This window comes from Morus notabilis, unplaced genomic scaffold (assembly GCF_000414095.1).
Source record: "Morus notabilis unplaced genomic scaffold, ASM41409v2 Scaffold366, whole genome shotgun sequence".
Classification (NCBI taxonomy): Eukaryota; Viridiplantae; Streptophyta; class Magnoliopsida; order Rosales; family Moraceae; genus Morus; species Morus notabilis.
In genome coordinates, this window is record NW_010365056.1 from 42,604 (window position 1) to 65,379 (window position 22,776).

Genomic DNA, 22,776 nt, shown 5'->3' on the forward strand with positions numbered 1-22,776 from the left:
CCTGACTGTTCTGTTTTTGGGCCTGTGAGATTTAATTTGTTATGAATTAGCCCTAATGTTTTTGTGGCCCTACTTACATCCTTATTAGCAGCCCTACTATTATCCTCTAACTCCACTACCGATTCCTCACTCTCCTCTTCCAACCAATTTAGCTTGACTGTAAAAGTTGTCCGCAAGGCCAAATGGTTTTGCCACCGAAATTTTCTATTTTTCTTCCATATTCAGGCATCGTAAGATGGCTCTATCCGCAGCTAATTGCGAAACCTGCAACTCTCTTCAACTTTATGCTGAAATCTCGATTCACCTCACTCCAAGGTTGAGCCGAATTGTCTCTATATATCACCACTGTTAACTCAGTCTTCCTTTCAGACTCCTTGGAGACCACTTGATACTGAGTTGTTTCTCCTACAGCTTTCCTTTGTCTTGGCCTAGTATTAACTTTTGGAGCCCAAGACTGACGATTCCAACTCTTCTGATTGTTAATAAACTGCCTTTGTTGTTGATGAGTGTTCGCATTGTTGGAGAGATGTCTTGTATTCTCGAACTTTTCGTGAGAACCAGTAGTCAATCGCTGATTTGTCTTCTTGTTGAACTTCCAGTTAGCTCATTGCTTGCCTCTTCACCCAGCTTTGGTCTACCTAACATGATATCCAAACGACTCTTTAGCAGCCTCCATCCTTCTTTTCCCTCGTCGTCTGGAATTATCACACTCCTAAGGCCACCTCCCGGGATTTTTGTAATCTGCAAGAATTCTCCACGCGAGTTCTTCCTTATTTCTACTAGTAAAGTATAAGAAGAATTTGTAAACTTGCGGACATATCCCTGACCTACCTCCGAATTGCAAATTAAGTCCACTGTGTCATTAAAGCGACTATGATAAATTAAGAAAGAACCTTTGATTGTATTTGGATTCCTCTAATCTAATAAAACCACCATCTCTCCCCAACGCTAATCTAAAGGATTTTGAACCGATTCTAAACTCATGATAGAATCGATTACGTACTGAATTTGCCATTTCCATCCGACAAAGATTAAACAACAACTGATAACTCTTAGAATTCTAGAGAGAAGATAGAGCTTCTCACTCTAGACATTCAACCCTTTCAACTTTGCATTGTCTTGATAGTTAAACGTCTACAATTGCTCATCCTTTTAATTTTCTATCCCTTATAGTTTCCCTTTCCCTCCCATTTTCTTTCCTTGTTACCAAACAGAGTGTAAAATCATTATTCATCACAAGATACGAGTAAATTGAAAACGGATAATATGACCCCAACCAAAAATCTAACAACACAATAATAAATTTGATAAAGATTAGTTATGTCATTATGGTCACTGTAATGCATCTTAAATTCAGGGAAAAACGTCCCCAACCAAAAATCTAACAACACAATAATAAATTCGATAAAGATTAGTTATGTCATTATGGTCTAACTGTAATGCATCTTAAATTCAGGGAAAAACGTTTTTCTATGAAGCCATGGCTCTGTTGAGTTTTTTTCATCTCCAATTTATATCTATGTTGATGTTTTGTGTTTGTTTTACGTCAATTGTTGTCTTTATGTTAAAATTTTTCATTAAAAAATGAATTTTGATTATTTTCTTTGTGTCGTATCCTTTTTTATTTTTGATTTGTGTTTGTGTTAAAATTTCTTCTTATATGTGCTGCTTGAGAAGAACTTGAATTTTGATTCTTTTACTGACATTCCTCTCTTTATCTTATTATTTTCCTATTTTCTAATTGGACATTAAAACTATCCATAGAAGTCTTAAAAGAGCTTCTTGTGATGATTTAAACTGTATTTCAATTTGTGGCCGGTTCATAAGTTTCCTTTGTGTATCTCTCATATTTTTAAAACTCTTAAAGATGTTTCTTTGTTAATCTCGTCGGCGAAGAATTCAGCGTTTGAAAATTATGATGTAGCTAAGGTACTTCCTTGTCTTTATGAGATATGTTTCTTCTTTCCATCTTTTGTTTTGGTTTATGACATAGTATTCTCGTCGGCGAAGAATCCAGCGTTTGAAAATTATGATGTGGCTAAGGTACTTCCTTGTCTTTCTGAGATATGCTTCTTCTTTTCATCTTTTGTTTTGGTTTATGAGATAGTATTCTTACTATTGTGCACTATCTATTAGTTTAAATACTTGTGATTGTTTTTTTAATTTTGTACTCCATCTGAATTCACGTTATAGATTTTTATGAAATCTATTATATGTAACTTTATTTGCTTGCTATTTGTTCCTTGGTCTTGTCATAGTCTTTTGGCGACGATGTTGATTCTAGTGATTCTGATACCTCCAATTCAAGTCTGAGCTCTCAAGATAGGGAATAGTCGCGGTCGTTGCCGGTAGCAAAGCTTCGCACCAATCGGTTTCTATGAATGTTCTGGAAACTTGTACCACAAGAACCAATTTTCTTCACAAACGCTTGTGGAAAGACTCTAGAAACCAAGCTCAACATTATATTTGAGGTCAGACTTTTCATTGTAATTTTAGGGTTTTTATTTAATTTTTGATGTTTTGATTTTTCGTCATGTTTCCTCATGATAATCCCGGGATTTAAGGTGGGAAAATATTTTAAAAAATTACTAATTCTTATTGTTATGTTTTAATTTGAGAATTTTTGGTTTAACCATTTGATTTTAATGGATTTTAAAGGGGATTTTGATTCTAAGTTGGTTAGTGATCTTTAGAGTTTGATATATCTTATAAATTTTAAAGGCAAGCCAGTTCTTTCTCAATTAACCACATGGTATTAGAGCGGGAGGTCTTGAGTTCAAACCCCTGTAATTGCACTCTTTATCCCTATTTAAATTGTCATCATGTGTTGGGTCTTTAATATATCTCTAGCTTAAATATTCACGTATTGGACTTTCTAATTAATTTACCCACACGATTGTCCATTGTCCAGCCCACACATGAGGGGGAGTGTTAAAGTATTTGTAGATTTTCAGAGAAGGAAATTGCCCTCTTTTTCTCTCTTATTAATCTCATTGAATCGGTACAATATATATATATATATATATATACTACAACTATAAATTCTAGGTTAAAGAGAATCGGGAAAATATCCCACTAAACTAGGAGATAAGAGATAGAGGAAAACTGAATTTAAAGATAGGAAATCAAATCCTAATCCTAATATCAATCCGAACTATATTGAGGATAATTCCTAATTTGAATTTTGAATTTCAACACATAGGCACATCATAAAGAAACTGTGGCATGTGTTTGTGTTCTTGTCTGCTTCTATTATCATTCTTGAGTATTTGGCTCTTTGGTTGAATCTGATATCTCCTGCTATGGGTGAGGCACAAGTCCCTTGTAATGACTGTTGGAGAGCTTCTGATGTTTATTTCAAATACTGCAAGAAGTGCTGGCTAGGTATTATCTCCCTCAAGAAATGTTTACTATGCAGGTTAACTTGAAAATTTTATTTTTGTTTTCAGTGGTGGCTGTTGTTTTCAGTAGTGTACAGTGTAGTCATTTTAAACGTTTATCGTTTTCAGTTATTGTTGTTTTATTCTAGTTTTTCATAATGTTCATAGTTTTACAGAATGGCTTGTTTTTCGTCATTTCTTTGCATTTGATGTCGTTTTTAGTATCATCATTTCATCGTTCTTTCCCTCTCATTGTAGTTTCTTTTTTTTTTTTCCTTCCTTGTCCCCTCCATAAAATGTTAATGCGAATGCAGATGGATAGTTTCTATCCAATATAAATTCTTGTAAAATACTTCAATCTGCATTCTGCACTATTTTTCAAATACAGTAGCATATATACACCTCTACAAATTTGAGAGATCTATAATAGTAAAACGGACAAAAAAAAAAATTCCTTAAAAACATGTGATAAGTGATACCAACTATATCCAGCAGGTGATAACTCAAGCAACCTGTTTGACTTTTTGTAGGAACCATAGTTGAAGATCCCCGAATGCTTCTGAGCTACTTTGCAGTGTTCATGTTTTCATGTTTCAAGCTCCGAGCAGACCGTTTGTCCAGTCCTTATGGATCACAAACATATCGGCAAATGATATCAGATTGCCACAAAGCATCTGTCCTAAGTGATCTCTCATTTGAAACAAAAGGCTTGTGGACATTCCTTGACTACCTCAGGCTTTATAGCTATTGTCACTTACTAGATTCAGTTCTTGCCTTGATCTTGATCACGGGGACCCTCGAATATGACATCCTTCACCTTGGCTACCTTGGATTTGCACTCGTATTTTTCCGAATGAGGCTTGAGATATTGAAGAAGAAGAACAAAATCTTCAAGTTCTTACGAATATACAACTTTGCTCTAATAGTCCTTTCTCTTGCTTACCAATCTCCTTTCGCTGGAGACGCCGTTGAGGGGAAATGTGACGCAACAGATTATATTAGTGAGGTGATTGGTTTCCATAAGTATGACTACGGATTCCGAATTACTTCAAGATCTGCACTTGTTGAAATTGTTATATTCATGTTGGTTTCACTTCAGTCGTACATGTTTTCATCAAAGGAGTTTGATTATGTGTCAAAATATCTAGAGGCAGAGCAAATAGGTGCCATCGTACGCGAGCAGGAGAAGCGAGCTGATTGGAAGACGGAACATTTACAACACATACGTAAGTCCGAAGAGAAAAAGTCCCTCAGAAATATGCAGGTGGAGAAGATGAAGTCAGAGATGCTCAATCTTAAAATCCAACTTGACAGCATGAGCACTACTTCTAACTTTGGTAACACTTGCGCGGAAAGTGAAGGAATACTTATAAGGGGAAGAAAATATTCCATGGATTCATATGGGCTGAAGGGTATTCTTGCAAGTGAAGAAAAAGATTTAAAGAGGCAAGATCTTAGTCTGAGCTCTGATGCTATGTCAGCTTTTGATCCAATTGAATCTCCAACAAGTGAAGGGACTATGGAATCCACTAAGCATTTGGTGGATACACTTCATGAGATAACCGAGCTAAAGTCAAAATCCTCTCATTCTAACTTTTTTGATTCAGAAAGAAGGGATAATGGAGAAAAGTCTAAAGCAAAGGAAAACCCCATAATCTCCGCAGTTCATCTTATTGGCGACGGAGTTTCTCAAGTTCAATCACTCGGTAATCTGGCAGTCAACAATCTGATTCATTTCTTGAACATAGAAAAGAAAGTGCATGATTCGGATGAGCATTCTTCTGAGGATGAGGTGTATTATGAAGTAGAAACTCAGAATATAGGATGTCAACAAGCAGATCTAACAGCTTCAGTACTACAATCCAGTAGTGAAAAGATCATGTCTGATGCTACATACTCTCAAATCGGTGTAATCCTCCGTTACATGTGGGCTAAAATGAGATCGAATAATGACATTGTATGTTACTGCTGCTTTGTCATGATGTTCTTGTGGAACTTCAGTTTGCTTTCAATGGTCTATCTCATGGCTCTCTTCTTGTATGCTCTCTGCATAAACACCGGCCCAAGTTACATGTTCTGGATAATTATGCTAATTTATACTGAGTTTTGTGTGTTACTCCAGTACTTATACCAAATCATCATCCAACATTGTGGATTCACTCTTCATGTAAGCTACCTCCAGGAGTTAGGATTTCCTTCTCACAGGATTGTGTCATCTTTTGTTATGAGCAACTTGCCTCTTTTCTTGGTGTATTTGTTCACTCTTATACAAACCTCCATAACAACAAGAGATAGTGATTGGGCAAATATGGTTACAGAATTCAGCTTTAATATGAGAAAGAATCATTTCCAGCAAGATTTTGTCAAGAGTTATAGCTGCAGTGAGAGAATACAGAGATTGTTTTTGCCTGTGAGAAATGCCATAAAGCAGGTTACTAGGAGCCTCTTCAGATACTGGAAATCACTCACAGAGGGAGCAGAAACTCCACCTTACTTTGTGCAGCTATCTATGGAAGTCACAATGTGGCCTGAAGATAGTATCCAACCAGAGAGAATTGAGTCAGGAATCAACAGGTTGCTCAAGATCTTACATGATAATAGATGCAAAGAAAAGAACATGAACCGATTCCACTCACCAAGTCGGGTTCAGGTTCAGAGCATTGAAAGGAGCCCAGAGAATTCTGATGTAGCTTTAGCTGTTTTCGAGGTCGTATATGCCTCGCCTCCGACAGAATCTATCTCAACAGAATGGTACAAATCTCTAACTCCAGCTGCTGATGTTGCTGGTGAGATCTTGACAGCTCAACGTGATGGCATTCTAAATGAAATCAGATTTCCATATCCAATACTCTCTGTGATTGGCAGTGGGAAAAGAGAGATAGACTTGTATGCCTACACATTCTGCGCAGATTTGGCTGTGTTCTTCTTGGTTGCCATTTTCTATCAAGCAGTCATAAAGAACAAAAGTGAGTTCCTTGAGGTCTATCAGCTAGAAGATCAATTCCCAAAAGAGTTTGTATTTATTCTGATGGTATGTCTCCTTTCTTTACAGCTCATAATACACATAATCATTAAAAAAGGTAATTTCACCTCTTTATTTTTCAACCAATCATAGATTTACAAGTCAACTCTAGTTTCTACAAATTATAACACAACACAATCTTGCATGTTAAAACCTAACTTGTTAAAAACCACTTCTTATGACAATTATTGCTTCTCTTAGTCATGTTAGTGTTTTGCAACTATACTATGTTCTGACGTTTGCATTTTGCAGGCAATTTTTTTCTTAATTGTGCTCGATCGGATCATTTATCTTCGATCATTTGCCACGGGAAAAGTGATCTTCTTTCTGTTCAACCTTTTTCTCTTCACATATTCAATCACAAGGTATGCTTGGAACATAGAGCTTTCACATGGATATGCTGGAAGATTAGCACTGCGTGTTATATATATGACAAAAGCAATTTCTCTGGCTCTTCAAGCCATACAAATTCGATTCGGGATGCCACACAAGAGCACTCTATACAGGCAGTTTTTGACAAGTAGTATTTCCCAGATTAACTTTCTTGGTTTTAGACTTTATCGTGCTTTGCCATTCCTTTATGAATTGCGATGTGTACTTGATTGGTCATGCACAACTACGTCTTTGACCATGTATGACTGGTTGAAAGTAAGTATTATTTACATTCTTCATTATGCTAATAATATGGTTACTTTCTTTTAATATCGGTATATATTCTTCAAATAATTCATGTGTTTGTTTACTTATGGATCTCATGTGTACATCTTTCTTAGTTGGAGGACATTCACGGTAGCCTATTTCTTGTCAAATGTGATGTGGATTTGAATAGAGCTAGCCATCAACAGGGCCAAAAGCAAACCAAAATGACAAAATTCTGCAATGGCATATGCTTATTTTTCATATTGATGTGTGTTATATGGGCTCCAATGCTGGTAAGAATCTTCAAAAACATGCCAAATCATTAGAAAAAAAAATCAAATTTTAAATTTTCAGAGTTTCTTAGCCAAATACACATGATATACAATCCAGTCAATATAAAAACTCCAAGACCAAATTCTCAAGTCACCTTATTTTCTTTTCTTTGTTCTTTTTGCCATTATTTCTTTTTATTCTACACAGATGTATAGCAGTGGAAACCCCACAAACATAGCAAACCCCATTAAAGATGCCAGTGTAAGAATCGACATAAACACTGTCGGTGGAAGGCTGATATTGTTCGAGACAACTTTGTGTGAAAAGCTCTCATGGAACGAGCTTGACATGAACACTAAGATCATAAAGGAGAAAATTTTCTCCGATGTCATTATTCATGGAATTAATTAACCATGACATAACCATGTGGTTTTCAGTCTTCCATGTCCTGAATTTTGGATCCTTCTTATCAGGAATTGAGACTTCGCCAGTGAGATACTCATCCTTGCCCTTGCCGCATATGAACATCATCACTGATTGAGACCACTGGAGGTAATTGTGGCCATTGAGTTTGTGACCTGTGATAAGGATAGATGAGCCTTCCGTTCCACCATGCTGATTGCTGACTGGGGACATATCCGGATTGGAGTTAACTTCCGAGGTTGAACTAGATCTCTCGGTTGCCATACCGTATTTGGTCATGGGTAGGGTTTGAACGGTAGGGGATTGAAGAGGCCTGTGTTTTTCAGGCGGCGCTAAGGAGATGAATTGATACTAGGGCTTCTAAAGGCTCTGATATCATGTAGATTTTCAGAGAAGGAAATTGCCCTCTTTTTCTCTCTTATTAATCTCATTGAATCGGTACAATATATATATATATATATATATACTACAACTATAAATTCTAGGTTAAAGAGAATCGGGAAAATATCCCACTAAACTAGGAGATAAGAGATAGAGGAAAAACTGAATTTAAAGATAGGAAATCAAATCCTAATCCTAATATCAATCCAAACTATATTGAGGATAATTCCTAATTTGAATTTTGAATTTCAACAGTATTAAACTATTGTCGGCCCACCTCCTAATAGCTTAAGCTTTTGGGATGGATTAGTAAACCCACATGGTATCAGAGCCTTCCAAAAATTCTCTCTGATGACCAAATACGGAATGGCCACGAGAAGCAAAAGGGGTCGTCATCCGAAGTCACTTTAGGCACTGAAGTCTCGAACACCAGCACCTATGGTGTTGTAGAAGGCGTTCATTACAGGGCACAAACTGAATGGGAACAATTATCTTCAATGGTCGCAGTCCGTTATGATGTACATATGCGGAAAAGGGGAGGACGAATATCTCACAGGCAAGATCATCCTTCCCTTGGAAGGAGATCCCAAATTCAGACTCTGGAAAACAGAGAACAATATGGTCATGTCATGGTTGGTAAATTCAATGACCAATGAAATAGGTGAGAATTTTTTGCTCTATAGCACTGTGCGTGAAATATGGGATGCTGCTAAAGAATTTTACTCGAGCAAGGAGAATGCCTCAATAATTTTCGAGATCGAGACCACAATCCATGATCTTCGACAAGGAGATCTTTCTGTCACCCAATTCTACAATATCCTCACTCGTCATTGGCAACAACTAGACGTGTCTGAGGATTATAAGTGGGGCTGTCCGGATGATGCAAAAAGGTTCAGAGAGATCGTGGAAAAGAAGAAAATATTTAAGTTCTTGATGGGACTCAACAAGAACTTGGATGAAGTTCGAGGAAGAATATTAGGGACAAAACCCCTACCAAGCATTCGAGAAGTTTTTTTTGAAGTACGCAGAGAAGAAAGCAGGAAAAAGGTGATGCTCGGAGAATCATCCACCGCTGCCCCAATCACTGATAACTTATCTGCCCTAGCCGTTCGAGGAGCACAGAACATTAACTACGACAATCGGCGGAAGAAGGGGAGACCATGGTGTGATCATTGCCGGAAAACAGGACACATACGTGAGACATGTTAGAAGCTACACGGCAAACCTGCAGTTTGGAAGCCTTCAAGACTTGCTATGGACAAAGATAGCCGCGGAAATCATGTCGCAGTTGAAGAAGGAAATTCTACTTCCACGGAATCCAATCCTTTCAACAAGGAACAGCTTGAAACACTACAAAAGATGTTCTCACAAGCAGCGACTACTCAGGGTAACATTGGAACCAGATCTTTGGCACACAAAAGGTAACTACTTGAGTGCTCTTTCTGTTAATTCCGAAAATAAGGGAACATGGATAGTAGACTCTGGTGCGTCTGATCACATGACAGGAGACAACCATTTTTCACCATTACAGCCCGTGTCAAGATGATCTTACAATAAAAATTGCTTATGGGTCACTCTCTAAAGTGGTTGGAATAGGTTCTATTATTCTCTCAGAGAACCTAGAGTTGAAAACAATACTTCATGTTCCTAATCTGGACTGCAATCTTTTGTCAGTGAGTAAACTCTCTCAAGAACTTAACTGTGTTGCTAAATTCTCCTCGGATTTGTGTGAATTTCAGGTTTTGGATTCGGGGAAGATGATTGCCAGTGCTAGGGTGAGCTCGGGACTTTATCTTTTCAAAGTTGATAGACCTCCTAGAAGACAAACTCATACCGTAGGCTTAGTTTCTGTGGGAAAATTCAATAAAGATAGTGCAATCATGTTGTGGCACTATCGTTTAGGTCATCCAAACTTTTTGTATCTCGAGAAATTGTTTCCTTCCTTATTCATAAATAAAAATCCGAAGTTGTTTCAATGTGAAGTGTGCCAATTCTCAAAACATGTTCGTAATTCTTATCATATTCAGCCATACAAAGCATCTCATCATTTTTCCATGATTCATAGTGATGTATGGGGGCCATCTAGAATACAAAATATCACTGGTACAAGGTGGTTTGTGTCTTTTGTTGATGATCATACGCGAATCACCTAGTTGTTTCTCATGAAAGAAAAATCTGAAGTTGGGCAAATTTTTAGAAATTTCAACACTATGATTCAGACACAATTTGCCACAAAGATGCAATGTTGAAAACTGACAATGCAAAAGAATATTTCGAGACAACTCTAGGAGTATCTTGGGAGCTAGGGCATTATTCACTAAAGTTCTTGTATTGACACACCCCAACAAAATGGGGTGGCAGAAAGGAAAAACAGACACATTCTAGAGGTTGCCCGTTCACTTATGTTCACTACACATGTTCTAAAATATTTCTGGGGAGAGGCTGTTTTAACAGCTACTTACCTAATAAATAGAATGCTTCCCGAGTCTTGAAGTTTCAAACACCACAGCATGTCCTTCACTCTTTTCTAAATACTCGCCTAACCACTCTTCCTCCTAAAGTATTCGGTTGTTCAGTGTTTGTCCATATTCATGCCCAACACTGAAGCAAACTTGATCCTAAGGCTCTCAAATGCATATTTGTAGGATATTCCTCAAACCAAAAAGGGTATAAGTGTTATTCTCCGATTACTAAAAAATTCTACAACTCCATGGATGTCCCATTCTTTGAAAATCAACCCTTCTATCCCAAAACTGATATTTGGAGGGAGAATTTTACTCAAGAATACCAGTTTTGGGATATTGATGCATTGGAGTCATCTGATGGCCATAACACAATTCCATTCGAGTCATCCCAATCATCCCAAACACGAACCGAGTTTGACACTCGAACTCCAAATCTTGTCCAGCCTGAGTCTGACAATCTTGTCCAGCCCGAGTCTGACACTCAAACCCCTCATAGTTCCACTCCAAACCCCTCATAGTTCCACTCCAACTCAGCCTGCAGACACTAAAGAGTTACGTGTCTATACTAGGAGGAACAAGAATCAAGAAGATAAAGCACTGCAGCCAACTGATCACGGTCATGAATCCAACCCGGTTCTGGAATCACAAAATTCACTAGGTAACACTAGTCTTGAACATGCTCCTAGTAATCAACCTGATGAAGATATTGATGATAGACCCATAGCCTTGAGGAAAGGCACACAGTTATGTACTAATCACCCCATTTATAATTTTATTTCGTATGGGAAATTGTCTTCCAATCACCGTGCCTTTGTTAGCAATCTTGACAGAATACAGGTTCCTAGTTCTATACATGAGGCTCTTCTCATACCAGAATGGAAGGAGGCCATTTTGGAAGAAATCCGAGCCCTGGAGAAGAATGGAATGTGGGTAATGTCTGAATTACCATCAGAAAAACATCTTGTAGGATGTAAGTGGATATTCATTGTCAAGCATAATTCAGATGTGAGTATCAACAGATATAAAGCTCGCTTGGTTGCTAAGGGTTTCACAATATCTTATGGGATTGATTACCAGGGGACGCTTGCACCAGTAGCTAAACTCAACACTGTTCGAGTATTACTCTCACTCGAAAAGAATATTGGGGAATAATAATTTTATTCATTGAGTAGACCTTTATACAATTACAACCTAAGTAAAAAAGGAAACAAATCACTAATTCTAGGAAGTAAATAACTGCTAACAATACTTTCCTATATATACAGATTTGACACCTAGCTAATGATACAATCACATCTTACACGGATTCTTTCCTAAAACAGTTTATTTTTTTTCCACACTCCCCCTCAAGCTGGTCTGAAAATATCTTTCATAACTAGCTTGCTTACTAAAAAATCGAACTGTTTTTTAGATAGTCCCTTTGTGAGCAAATCAGCTACTTGATCTTCGGTCGGAACATAGATCATGCATACCAAACCGCCTTCTATCTTCTCTTTGATAAAGTGCTTGTCCACTTCAACGTGCTTCGTGCGATCGTGGAGAACTGGATTGTGAGCAATAGAAATAGCAGCCTTATTGTCACAATACAACTTCATAGGTAGATTTTCTGAAGCTCTCAACTCCTGTAATATTCTCTTGATCCATATTACTTCACAAATACGAAGGGCCACCACCCTGAACTCAGCCTCAGCACTACTCCTTGCAACCACATTCTGCTTCTTACTACGCCAGGTTACTAAGTTACCACCAACATAAGTACAGTACCCAGAAGTAGATCTCCTATCAGCTATACTCCCAGCCCAATCTGCATCGGTGTAGGCTTCAATCTGAAGGTGTCCTCAGGATTTAAAGAAAAGCCCTTTACCTGGTGTCCCCTTTAAATACCTTAAAATCCTGTAAACGGCTTCAAAGTGTTCAGGACCAGGTGAGTGCATAAACTGGCTAACTGCACTTATGAAAAAACTATGTCAGGACGCGTGTGTGATAGATAAATAAGTCTGCCAACAAGTCTTTGATATCGCTCCTTATCTTTTACATCTTCAGCGTTGGCTGGTTGAAGTTTCACATTTGGTTCCAAAGGAGTTTCTGTCGGTTTACAGCCCAACATACTTGTCTCTTCAAGTAAATCAAGTACATACTTACGTTGATTTACAATGATGCCTTCCTTAGACCTTGCAAACTCCATTCCAAGGAAGTAGTTTAACACTCCTAGGTCTTTGATTTCAAATTCTTCGGCTAATCTCCTCTTCAGTCTATCTATTTCACCACAATCATCTCCTGTCAAGATGATATCATCAACATACACAATTAAGATGGCAACTTTACCTTCTCTTGAATGCTTGTAAAACATGGTGTGGTCCGCTTGGCTCTGTATAAATCCGTACCTCCGCACTGCCTTGCCAAAACGATCAAACCATGCTCTAGGTGACTCCTTAAGTCCATACAGGGATTTCTTTAGTCTGCAGACTCATTTCAAATTCTTCGGCTAATCTCCTCTTCAGTCTATCTATTTCACCATAATCATCTCTTGTCAAGATGATATTGACGCAAACTAGGGATGGAAAAATTATCTGTATATTTTTCGTATATTGAATAATTACATAGCTAAGTATTTATAGAGTTTACATAGAGAGAAAATAGGAAAGGATATCTACCACAATCCTTGAAAATCAGGAATTGTTAAAACTAATTTTCCTAATTTATTTCCTGCCTAAAATACCTCTCGACACTCCCCCTCAAGTTTGAGGAATGAATATCTTCCATTCCCAGCTTGGCTACAATCTCATGAAAATTAGAACCCTTTAATCCTTTTGTTAAAACGTCAGCCAGTTGACCTCCCGAAGGAACATTGGACATACATATGAGTCCTTCCAACTTCTCTTTGGTGAAGTGTCTATCAATCTCAATATGTTGTCCTATCATGTTGAATAGGATTGTGAGCGATGTTGATGCTGACTTCTTGTCGCAGTAGAGCTTCATAGGTTCCTCCCACTTGACTCTCAAATCATCTAGAATAATTTTCAGCCAAAGTAGTTCACATATCCCTTGAGCAACAGCCCGAAATTCAGCTTCTGCAGATGATCTAGCCACAATATTATGCTTATTGCTCCTCCATGTTATCAGGTTACCACCAAGAAATGTACAATAGCCAGTTGTTAATCTTTTATCCACTATAGAACCCGCATAATCTGCATCTATATATGCTTCTAACGTCAAAATAGAGTTCCTTTTGAACAAGATCCCTTTTCCGGGACTGCCCTTCAAGTAGTGCAGTATTCTATGTGCAGCTTGAAGGTGAGGCTCCCTCGAATCGTGCATAAATTGGCTGATCACACTCACTGAGTAAGCTATATTAGGCCGAGTGTGTGTGAGATATATGAGTCTCCCAACTAGCCATTGATACATTCCCTTGTCCACTGGTGGTTCCTCTCTTGCTTCACTTAATTTCTGGTTTGTGTCCATAGGAGTGGCAGCTGGTTTACAATCAGCCTTTCCAGTTTCTATTAAAAGATCAGTCGCATACTTCCGTTGGGATACAAAGATGCCTTGTCTAGAGTATGCCACCTCAATCCCAAGAAAATACTTCAATCTCCCAAGTTCCTTTATCTCAAATTCCTGAATCAGTCTTCTCTTCAAGTCATCTTTCTCCTTCTCATCATTCCCCGTTATGATGATATCATCAACATACACAAGCAAGGCAGTCACTCCCCCTGAGGCCGAATGTTTGAAGAACAACGTGTGATCACCTTGACTTTGCCTATAACCCGAATCTTTCATTACCTTAGTAAATCTGCCAAACCATGCTCTAGGGGACTGTTTTAGCCCATATAGAGCCTTTTTAAGCTTGTAGACTTTGTCACTGGTTTTATTCCCCTCAAATCCTGGCGGGATGCTCATATATATCTCCTCATCCAAGTCTCCATGGAGGAAGGCATTTTTCACATCATATTGTAGCAATGGCCAGTCAAAATGGGCTGCTAATGACACTAAGATCCTCACAGTATTCATTTTTGCCATCAAAGCGAATGTCTCATGATAATCCACCCCATAAGTCTGAGTGTACCATTTCGCAACTAACCTTGCTTTATATCTCTCGGGAGATCCATCAGCCTTATACTTTAATGCAAATACCCATTTGCAATCAACTATGTTCTTTCCTTTTGGTCTCTCCACTATCTCCCATGTTTGACTCTTTTCCAGAGCCGCTAATTCCTCTCTCATAGCATTCCTCCACTCCTCCTTCAATAATGCCTTAAAAAGTGTATTGGGTATGGAGATTGTGTTTAGGCTAGCTATAAACCTTTGGTGGGATGGTGACAGGCGTTTAGGTAAGACATAATGGGAAAGAGGATATAGTGGCCTCTTGGAGCATTCTCGGGATTTTTTCTTGATGGCAATGGGCAAATGAGAGTCATTGGCTGAAGCTTCAACTGTCTCAGTGTCTAGGAGTGAATCTGTACTCACCATGCCCTCATTCTCAGGACTCGGGTTGGTCTCTTGGACTCGTGTCAGGTTTGGGGCTTTTTCCCTTCTTGTATACACCTGAGAAAACCTTGGATGAACATCAGTAGCCTCTTTCAGATTTTCAGAACTGACAGACTCTTGGGGTTGGCAAGTAGGATCGGTTTCTGTGTTGGAAGACTCGGTCTCTTGGGCTAAAGGAGAATGAGAAGTAGACGGAAGATCAAGTGGTTCAAAAGACTCAAACGACTCAGACCAAGTACCATCTTCAAGATTAGTTGTCTCCCCTTGAAGATGGGACTTAGGGAAATAAGATTTGTTTTCGAAGAAGGTAACATCAGCTGAGATATAGAATTTTATTGATGGAGGATGATAGCACTTGTACCCCCTTTGTGTGGATGAATAGCCAACAAAAATACATTTGATTGCACGGGGGTCTAACTTCCCTTTGTTTGGGCGGTGGACATGTACAAAGGCTGTGCATCCAAATATCCTAGGTATAAGGCCATTTGAGGTTCTAAAGTGAGGATAGTGGGCATTAAGAATTTCCATAGGACTCTTGTTGGCAAGTACACGTGAGGGTAGTCTATTTATCATGTGTGTGGCTGTTAAGACGGCTTCCCCCCAGTAGGATTTAGGCGTGTTCCCGTGAAACAACAAGGCTCTAGTGACATTTAATAGGTGCCCATTTTTCCTCTCAGCTATCCCATTTTGTTGGGGTGTATTCACACAAGAAGTGTGAATAATTCCTTCTTTTTGAAAATAGGGTGATAAAACCTGGTTAAAATAATCCTTAGCATTGTCTGACTAAAGGTTTTTATTTTTACCCCAAATTGGTTTTGGATCATGGAATGGAAGCTGGGAATAATATTACTGGCATCAGATTTTTATTTAAGTAAAAATAGGCAGGTTACACGCGTGCAATCATCAATTAATGAGACAAACCAACGAGCCCCTGATACATTAGGAATAGTAGATGGACCCCAAATATTACTATGGATCAATTGAAAAGGAAAAGACTTCTTTTATTACTGATAGGGAAGGAACACGAGTATGTTTTGCTAGTTCACAAACATCGCAATGAAACTCAGAAATATCAAATCCTATGAACAATTGTGGAAACATAATTTGTAGGACTCTAAAGGACGGGTGACCAAGACGATAATGATGAAGCCAAATGGCATCTTTATTGGAAGAACTGAGAAGAGACACATGCAGGTTACTGGCGGTTTTCTTTGAAATTTCCAGGTGGTAGAGACCATTTCTTTCCTTAGCAAGTCCAATCTTCCTCCCCGAGGCTTGATCCTGAAAAACACAATGAGACAAGAAAAATATTGCACAACACTTAAGAGCAGTTGTAAGTTTTTGAATAGAAATAAGATTAGCTGATAACTTCGGCACATGCAAGACATTTTTAAGGACCACGGAGAGATTAATATAAACGTCTCCTAAACTTGCCACTGTAGCTAATTATCCATTTGCAACAACAATCTTCCTATTACTCGGACAAGGAGTATATGTACGGAAAAAATGTGAGGAATGTGTCATGTGGTCCGTGGCTCCGGAATCTAATATCCAAGATTCTTCAAAAAACTTGTCAGAAGCGTGCAATCCATAAGAAATCACTGGTTTACCTGAGAGAACTAAGGAACTAGCTCCGGATGGTTTTTCAAGAGAACTCAATAGACTCTGTAATTTTTCAATCTCATCCCTTTTGAACCCTATCTCATCTCCCTTGAATCCCTTGCTGTCCGGTCCTTCTTCAGCCTTTGATTGCTCTGTGAGATGAGCTTGGGGCCTTTGTTGTCTTCCACGTGTTCCCCACTCACTGCTTGGAGGTTTGCCATTCAACTTCCAGCAATTTTCCTTGGTATGCCTCGGCTTCTTGCAATAGGTGCACCACAAAGTATCTCGATTTTCCCTTCTCTGGTTCTCCCTTCCTGAATTCCTTGGTTGGTCATCCTTATTCTTCTCCTGATGTTCTAATTTAGTCACCAAAGTAGACCCTTCCATACCACTCGGTTTTTCTAGCATCACATTCCTTCGGCTCTCCTTTCCACGAATAATTGAGATGGTCTCTTCCAGTGAAGGAACCTCGTCCTTACTGAGTATTTGTAACCGAAGTTGATCAAATTCAGAATTCAAACCAGCCAAGAAGTCATACACTCTGTCACCTTCAATATATTTCTTGAGAATTGCTGCATCCTCCGGGCATTTCATCTCGAACACTCGATAGTGATCCAATTCCTGCCACATGATCTGCAGAAAATTGGCATACTCTGTGACAGTCATGTCTCCTTGCTTCATTCCATTTGTCTTAATCTTTATCTCATACACCTGGGCTGCATCACGTGCCTTTGAATAGGTACGTTGAATGTAATCCCATATCCCTTTCGCACTAGTCAGAAACATACAAGTATCACTAACGGCTGGTTCCATTGAATCCTACAGCCATGACATAATCATTGAATCCTCCTCATCCCATGCCACAAATTCGGGGTCTGTTGTTGCTGGTCCAGTCCTAAGCAGGTGGCTGATTTTTCCCTTTCCTTTGAGGTACGTGCGAACGACTTGTGACCACTTGAGATAGTTTCTCCCATTGAGTCGATAAGAGGCTCTAATATTCTGCAAGTCTCCGGATTTCTGGGCAGGAGAAACATCCTTAGTAGTCAAGGAAGTGCTGGTGGCCTTGGGTTCAGAACCGGACATGATTGAATGATGCTGTGATGACCGGCAGCAATGAAGGCTGCTTGGCGGCGTGGATGAACGGTAGCAATAAAGGTTGGTGTGGATGAACGGTAGCAATAAAGGCTGCTTGGCGGCGTGAAAGCCCAGAGAGTCACCCTAGGGCTCTGATACCATGACGCAAACTAGGGATGGAAAAATTATCTGTATATTTTCCGTATATTGAATAATTACATGGCTAAGTATTTATAGAGTTTACATAGAGAGAAAATAGGAAATGATATCTACCACAATCCCTGAAAATCAGGAATTGTTAAAACTAATTTTCGTAATTTATTTCCTGCCTAAAATACCTCTCGACAGATGTCATCAACATACACAATTAAGATGGCAACTTTACCTTCTCTTGAATGCTTGTAAAACAAGGTGTGGTCTGCTTGGCTCTGTATAAATCCATACCTCCTCACTGCCTTGCCAAAACGATCAAACCATGCTCTAGGTGACTGCTTGAGTCCATACAGGGATTTCTTTAGTCTGCAGACTTTTCCATCCCTAAGTTCTTCCTCAAAGCCTGGTGGTAGGCTCATAAATACTTCTTCTTCTAGGTCACCATTGAGAAAAGCATTTTTTACATTAAGTTGAAATAAAGGCCAGTTAGAATTCACAACAAGAGTCAATAAGACTCGTATTGTATTTATCTTCGCAACAGGAGAAAACGTTTCTTGGTAATCTATTCCGTAGGTCTGAGTAAAGCCTTTTGCTACTAGCCTGGCTTTATACCTCTCTATACTACCATCAGCTTTACTTTTAACTATGAACACCCATTTGCACCCCACAACCTTCTTGTCACTCGGCAACTCAACCACCTCCCACGTACCATTCTTCCTTAATGCCTCCATCTCTTTAATCACGGCTGACTTCCAATTCGGTTCATCTAATGCCTCCTTAATATTTCGAGGCACCATAAGTTTTGAAATCTTAGTAGTAAAAGCTCTATACTTGGCAGAAAGGTTGTCATAGGAGATGTAGTTGGCAATAGGATGTCTAGTGCACGTTCGGGTTCCTTTTCTTAAGGCAATGGGAAGATTGAGGTCGGTTTCTTGGATAGGAATGGTAGGTACAGGACTTGGACTGGATTCAGGGGAAATTATTTCACTAGAATCTGGAATATAAGATAAGGAAGGTGATTTACCTGATGCGTTTGGATGGACTTCACTCGGGAATTCCTCATGGCCGCGTGCTAAGCGAAACAAATAATCTTTATCTCTTTCAAGGACATTTTTCCTAGAATAAACCACAGGCTCAAGGTTAGACCGATTTTTTTCCATTCGTAATATTTCCATATCTGACAGACCAATGTCAACTTTAGTGTTTCCAGATTGAGTGATCCTAGTTTCCCTATTTATTTCAGTAGATTTTACCTTAATAGGATCAAAAAACATTTGTGGTAAAGGTTCTGTTTCCCAAAAATTTGATTCTCCTGAATTCTCCCCCTGAATTAAATTTTTGCGGAAGAAAGGTAAATTTTCCAAAAAAGTTGCATTCATTGTAATATGAAATTTCTTGGTCAATGGGTTAAAAAGTTCGCAGGTTTCCCATGCAGCCTCCAGCAATTTTCGCGAGTGTGGCGTGGTTTGTCGCAGTAGTCACACCACACACGTGGTTTCTCACTAGGTCTGCACTGATACTCATGAGTTTTGGACAATGTTGCTCCAGTGGTCACCAAAGCCGAGACCTCCGCAGCAGTCCTAGGTCCTTTCTTGCCCAACATAACGTTTCTCATGCTTTCTTCCCTCCTTACTTAGGAAAATACTTCACCAATTGAAGGGAGAGGTTGCCTCCTAATGATTCTCCCCCTGACTTCATCAAACTCAACATTGAGTCCTGTCAAGAACTTGAAGATACGGCCATCTTCCACGACCTTCTTGTGATGACTTGCATCTTCGGGTGATTTCCACTCGTAAGTGTTGAAGAGATCCAACTCCTGCCAGATACGCTTCAACGAATTGAAGTATTTGGTAATACTTCAATTCGCATCTCGCCAATTTTAAGAATCAGTTCAAAAATCTGTGACTGATTCCCCAAATCAGAATACATTTGGTTCACGTTTTCCCACAACTCTTTTGCTGTTGAATAGCACATATAGTTAGAGCTAATCTCCTCTTCCATAGAATTCACGAGCCACGTCATAACCATGGAATTTTGAGCATCCCACATTGCATAGGCTGGATCCGTCTCTGGTGGAATTGTTTTTTCACCTGTCAGATAACCCATCATTCCACGTCCTCTGATTTACATCCGGACCGCTTGTGACCAGCGCAAGAAATTATCACCATTCAACCGAATGGTTGTAATCTGAATAGAGTGAGAGTTTGTGCCAGTCTTGATAAGATCGGGTTTTTGAGAGTCAGAAGGTTTTGGAATGGTAGTTGACTCAGATTCGGTCGACATTTCAGACATGGTGAATTAGGGCTAGCAGAGAACGAGAAAGAGGAGGAAAAGAAGGCTCTGATACCAACTCAAAAAGAATATCGGGGAATAATAATTTTATTCATTGAGTAGACCTTTATACAATTACAACCTAAGTAAAAAAGGAAAAAAATCACTAATTCTAGGAAGTAAATAACTGCTAACAATACTTTCCTATATATACAGATTTGACACCTAGCTAATGATACAATCATAGCTATACACGGATTCTTTGCTAAAACAGTTTATTTTTTTTCCACTCTCACTGGCGTCTAACCTTGATTGGCCTCTCTATCAACTGGATGTGAAGAATGCATTTCTTAACGGTGATCTTGAAGAGGAAGTGTACATAGAAATTCCTCCTAGCCTTGAAACTCCGACTAATACCAACAAAGTATGTAAACTCAAGAAGTCCTTGTATAGACTTAAGCAGTCACCTAGAGCATGGTTTGACAGGTTTACTAAGGCATTAAAGAAGGTTGGGTATAATCAGTGCCAGACAGATCACACCATGTTTGTTAAACATTCACTATCAAAGAAGAAAGCAATACTTATCGTGTATGTTGATGACATCATCCTAACTGGGGATCATGATGAAGAAATTCTAAAACTCAAAAGCTTCCTAGCTAAAGAGTTTGAGATCAAAGATTTGGGCAATCTAAAATACTTCCTAGGCATGGAAGTAGCTCGATCTAAGAGAGGTATTGTGGTTTCTCAATGGAAGTATGTGCGAGACCTCTTGAAAGAAACAGGAATGCTAGGATGTAAGCCTGCTGACACCCCTATGGACCCTACTGCAAAATTGGGAAGCAAAGATAGTGCTCCCATTGACAAAGGAAGATACCAAAGGCTAGTCAGGAAACTTATTTATCTGTCCCATACCAGACCAAACATCAGTTTTGTTGTAAGTATGGTAAACCAGTTTATAAACAGTCCAACAGAAGAACATATGGAAGCGGTGTACAGGATTTTGAGATACTTGAAGATGACACCAGGATAAGGTTTGTACTTCCAGAAAACAGCAACTAGGGAAGTTAGAATATTTACTGATGCAGATTGGGCAGGATCTGTAACTGATAGACGATCAACCTCCGGATATTGTACTTATGTTTGGGGTAATTTGGTTACTTGGCGAAGCAAAAAACAACAGGTCGTGTCACGAAGCTCAGCAGAGGCATAATTTAGAGCCCTTGCACACGGCATCTGTGAAGGAATTTGGTTGAAACGTGTACTTTACGAGCTAGGAATTCCTATTCTAGGAACTATGAAGGTGTTATGTGATAATCAGTCGGCAATCAGCATAGCCAAGAATCCAGTGCACCATGATAGAACTAAGCATGTGGAGATCAATTCGACACTTTGTCAAAGAAAAGCTCGAGAACAATACCATATCATTTCAGCATGTCCCGACAAGTCAGCAAACAGCATACATTCTTACTAAAGCCTTGCCTAGGAAGACGTTCGAAGATCTTGTTTCCAAGCTAGGATTGCTTAACATCTACAACCTAGCTTGAGGGGGAGTGTGGAAATTCGGCTTTCAATTCCTAGGGATTAATTACTAGGATTGAGTTAATTTTTTGTTTCCTAAAATAAAGGGATTCGGGTATTGACTTACCCGATCCTCTCATTTGATTTGTTTCTTGTTTTTATCTTTCCTTGGTTAGTGGTATTGTTTCCCTTTGTTAGCTCCTTGATTTGAGGAAGCGGTTTGCTCCTTCCTCCTATTTAAACGTGTAATAGCTACTCAATATTCAATGAGAAAAATTCCAGTTCTTTTTCAATTAACCACAGTTAGTGATTTTTAGAGTTTGATATATCTTATAAATTTTAAAGGAAAGAACTAAGGATTCAAAATTTTGCTTAAGAAATAAGGTTCTTCCTCTGTTTTGAAATTTGAAAACTAAGATATAAAACTTTTGTTAGCCCACCTCCTAATAGCTTAAGCTTTTGGGATGGATTGGTGTTTACTAACATGATATTAGAGCGGGAGGTCTTGAGTTCAAACCCTCGTAATTGCACTCTTTATCCTCATTTAAATTGTTATCATGTGTTGGGTTTTTAATATGTTTCGGGCTTATTATCAAATATTCACGTGTTGGCCTTTCCAGTCAATTTACTCACAAAATTGCCCATTATTCAGCTCACACGTGAGGGGGAGTGTTAAGATATAAAATTATTGTTAGTCCACCTCTTAATAGCTTAAGCTTTTGGGATGAATTGGTAATCTAACAAATGAGAAAATCAATATTAAAAGGACTTAGGTTATCTAAGGAATCCTTATAAATGATGGCAAAATCTGGACAAGAGGCATACTCATCCTTAAGGCGCTCAAAACAAACCACGCTGTTAGTCATAGAATGTAAAACAGTGGTAACACGACTAAGAGCATCGACAACCTTATTTGCAATCCCAACACAATGCTTGAGAACAAATGTATACTATTGGAGAAATTCGACCCACTTAATATGTCGAGAACTTAACTTACATCCAAATGTATACGCTAGGAATTCAGGTAGCGAAAGGCTTAATGGTCAGAATAGAGAACTATTTGGGCAACAAATAATATTGCCAATAATGA

General features: G+C 38.8%; 2 protein-coding genes across 2 annotated transcripts; both read left to right on the top strand.

Annotated features, from left to right (window-relative positions):
• Positions 1-235: 235 nt before the first annotated feature.
• LOC21386226 (piezo-type mechanosensitive ion channel homolog) lies at positions 236-7,725 on the top strand. The gene is made up of 6 exons (XM_024171689.1): positions 236-315; positions 3,203-3,384; positions 3,911-6,411; positions 6,655-7,050; positions 7,176-7,334; positions 7,522-7,725. The coding sequence occupies exons 1-6, from the start codon at positions 236-238 to the stop codon at positions 7,723-7,725; spliced, it is 3,522 nt and encodes a 1,173-aa protein (XP_024027457.1).
• A 909-nt stretch (positions 7,726-8,634) lies between these two features.
• LOC112093390 lies at positions 8,635-9,327 on the top strand. Its single transcript, XM_024171690.1, has one exon. The coding sequence runs from the start codon at positions 8,635-8,637 to the stop codon at positions 9,325-9,327; it is 693 nt and encodes a 230-aa protein (XP_024027458.1).
• The last annotated feature ends 13,449 nt before the right edge of the window (positions 9,328-22,776 follow it).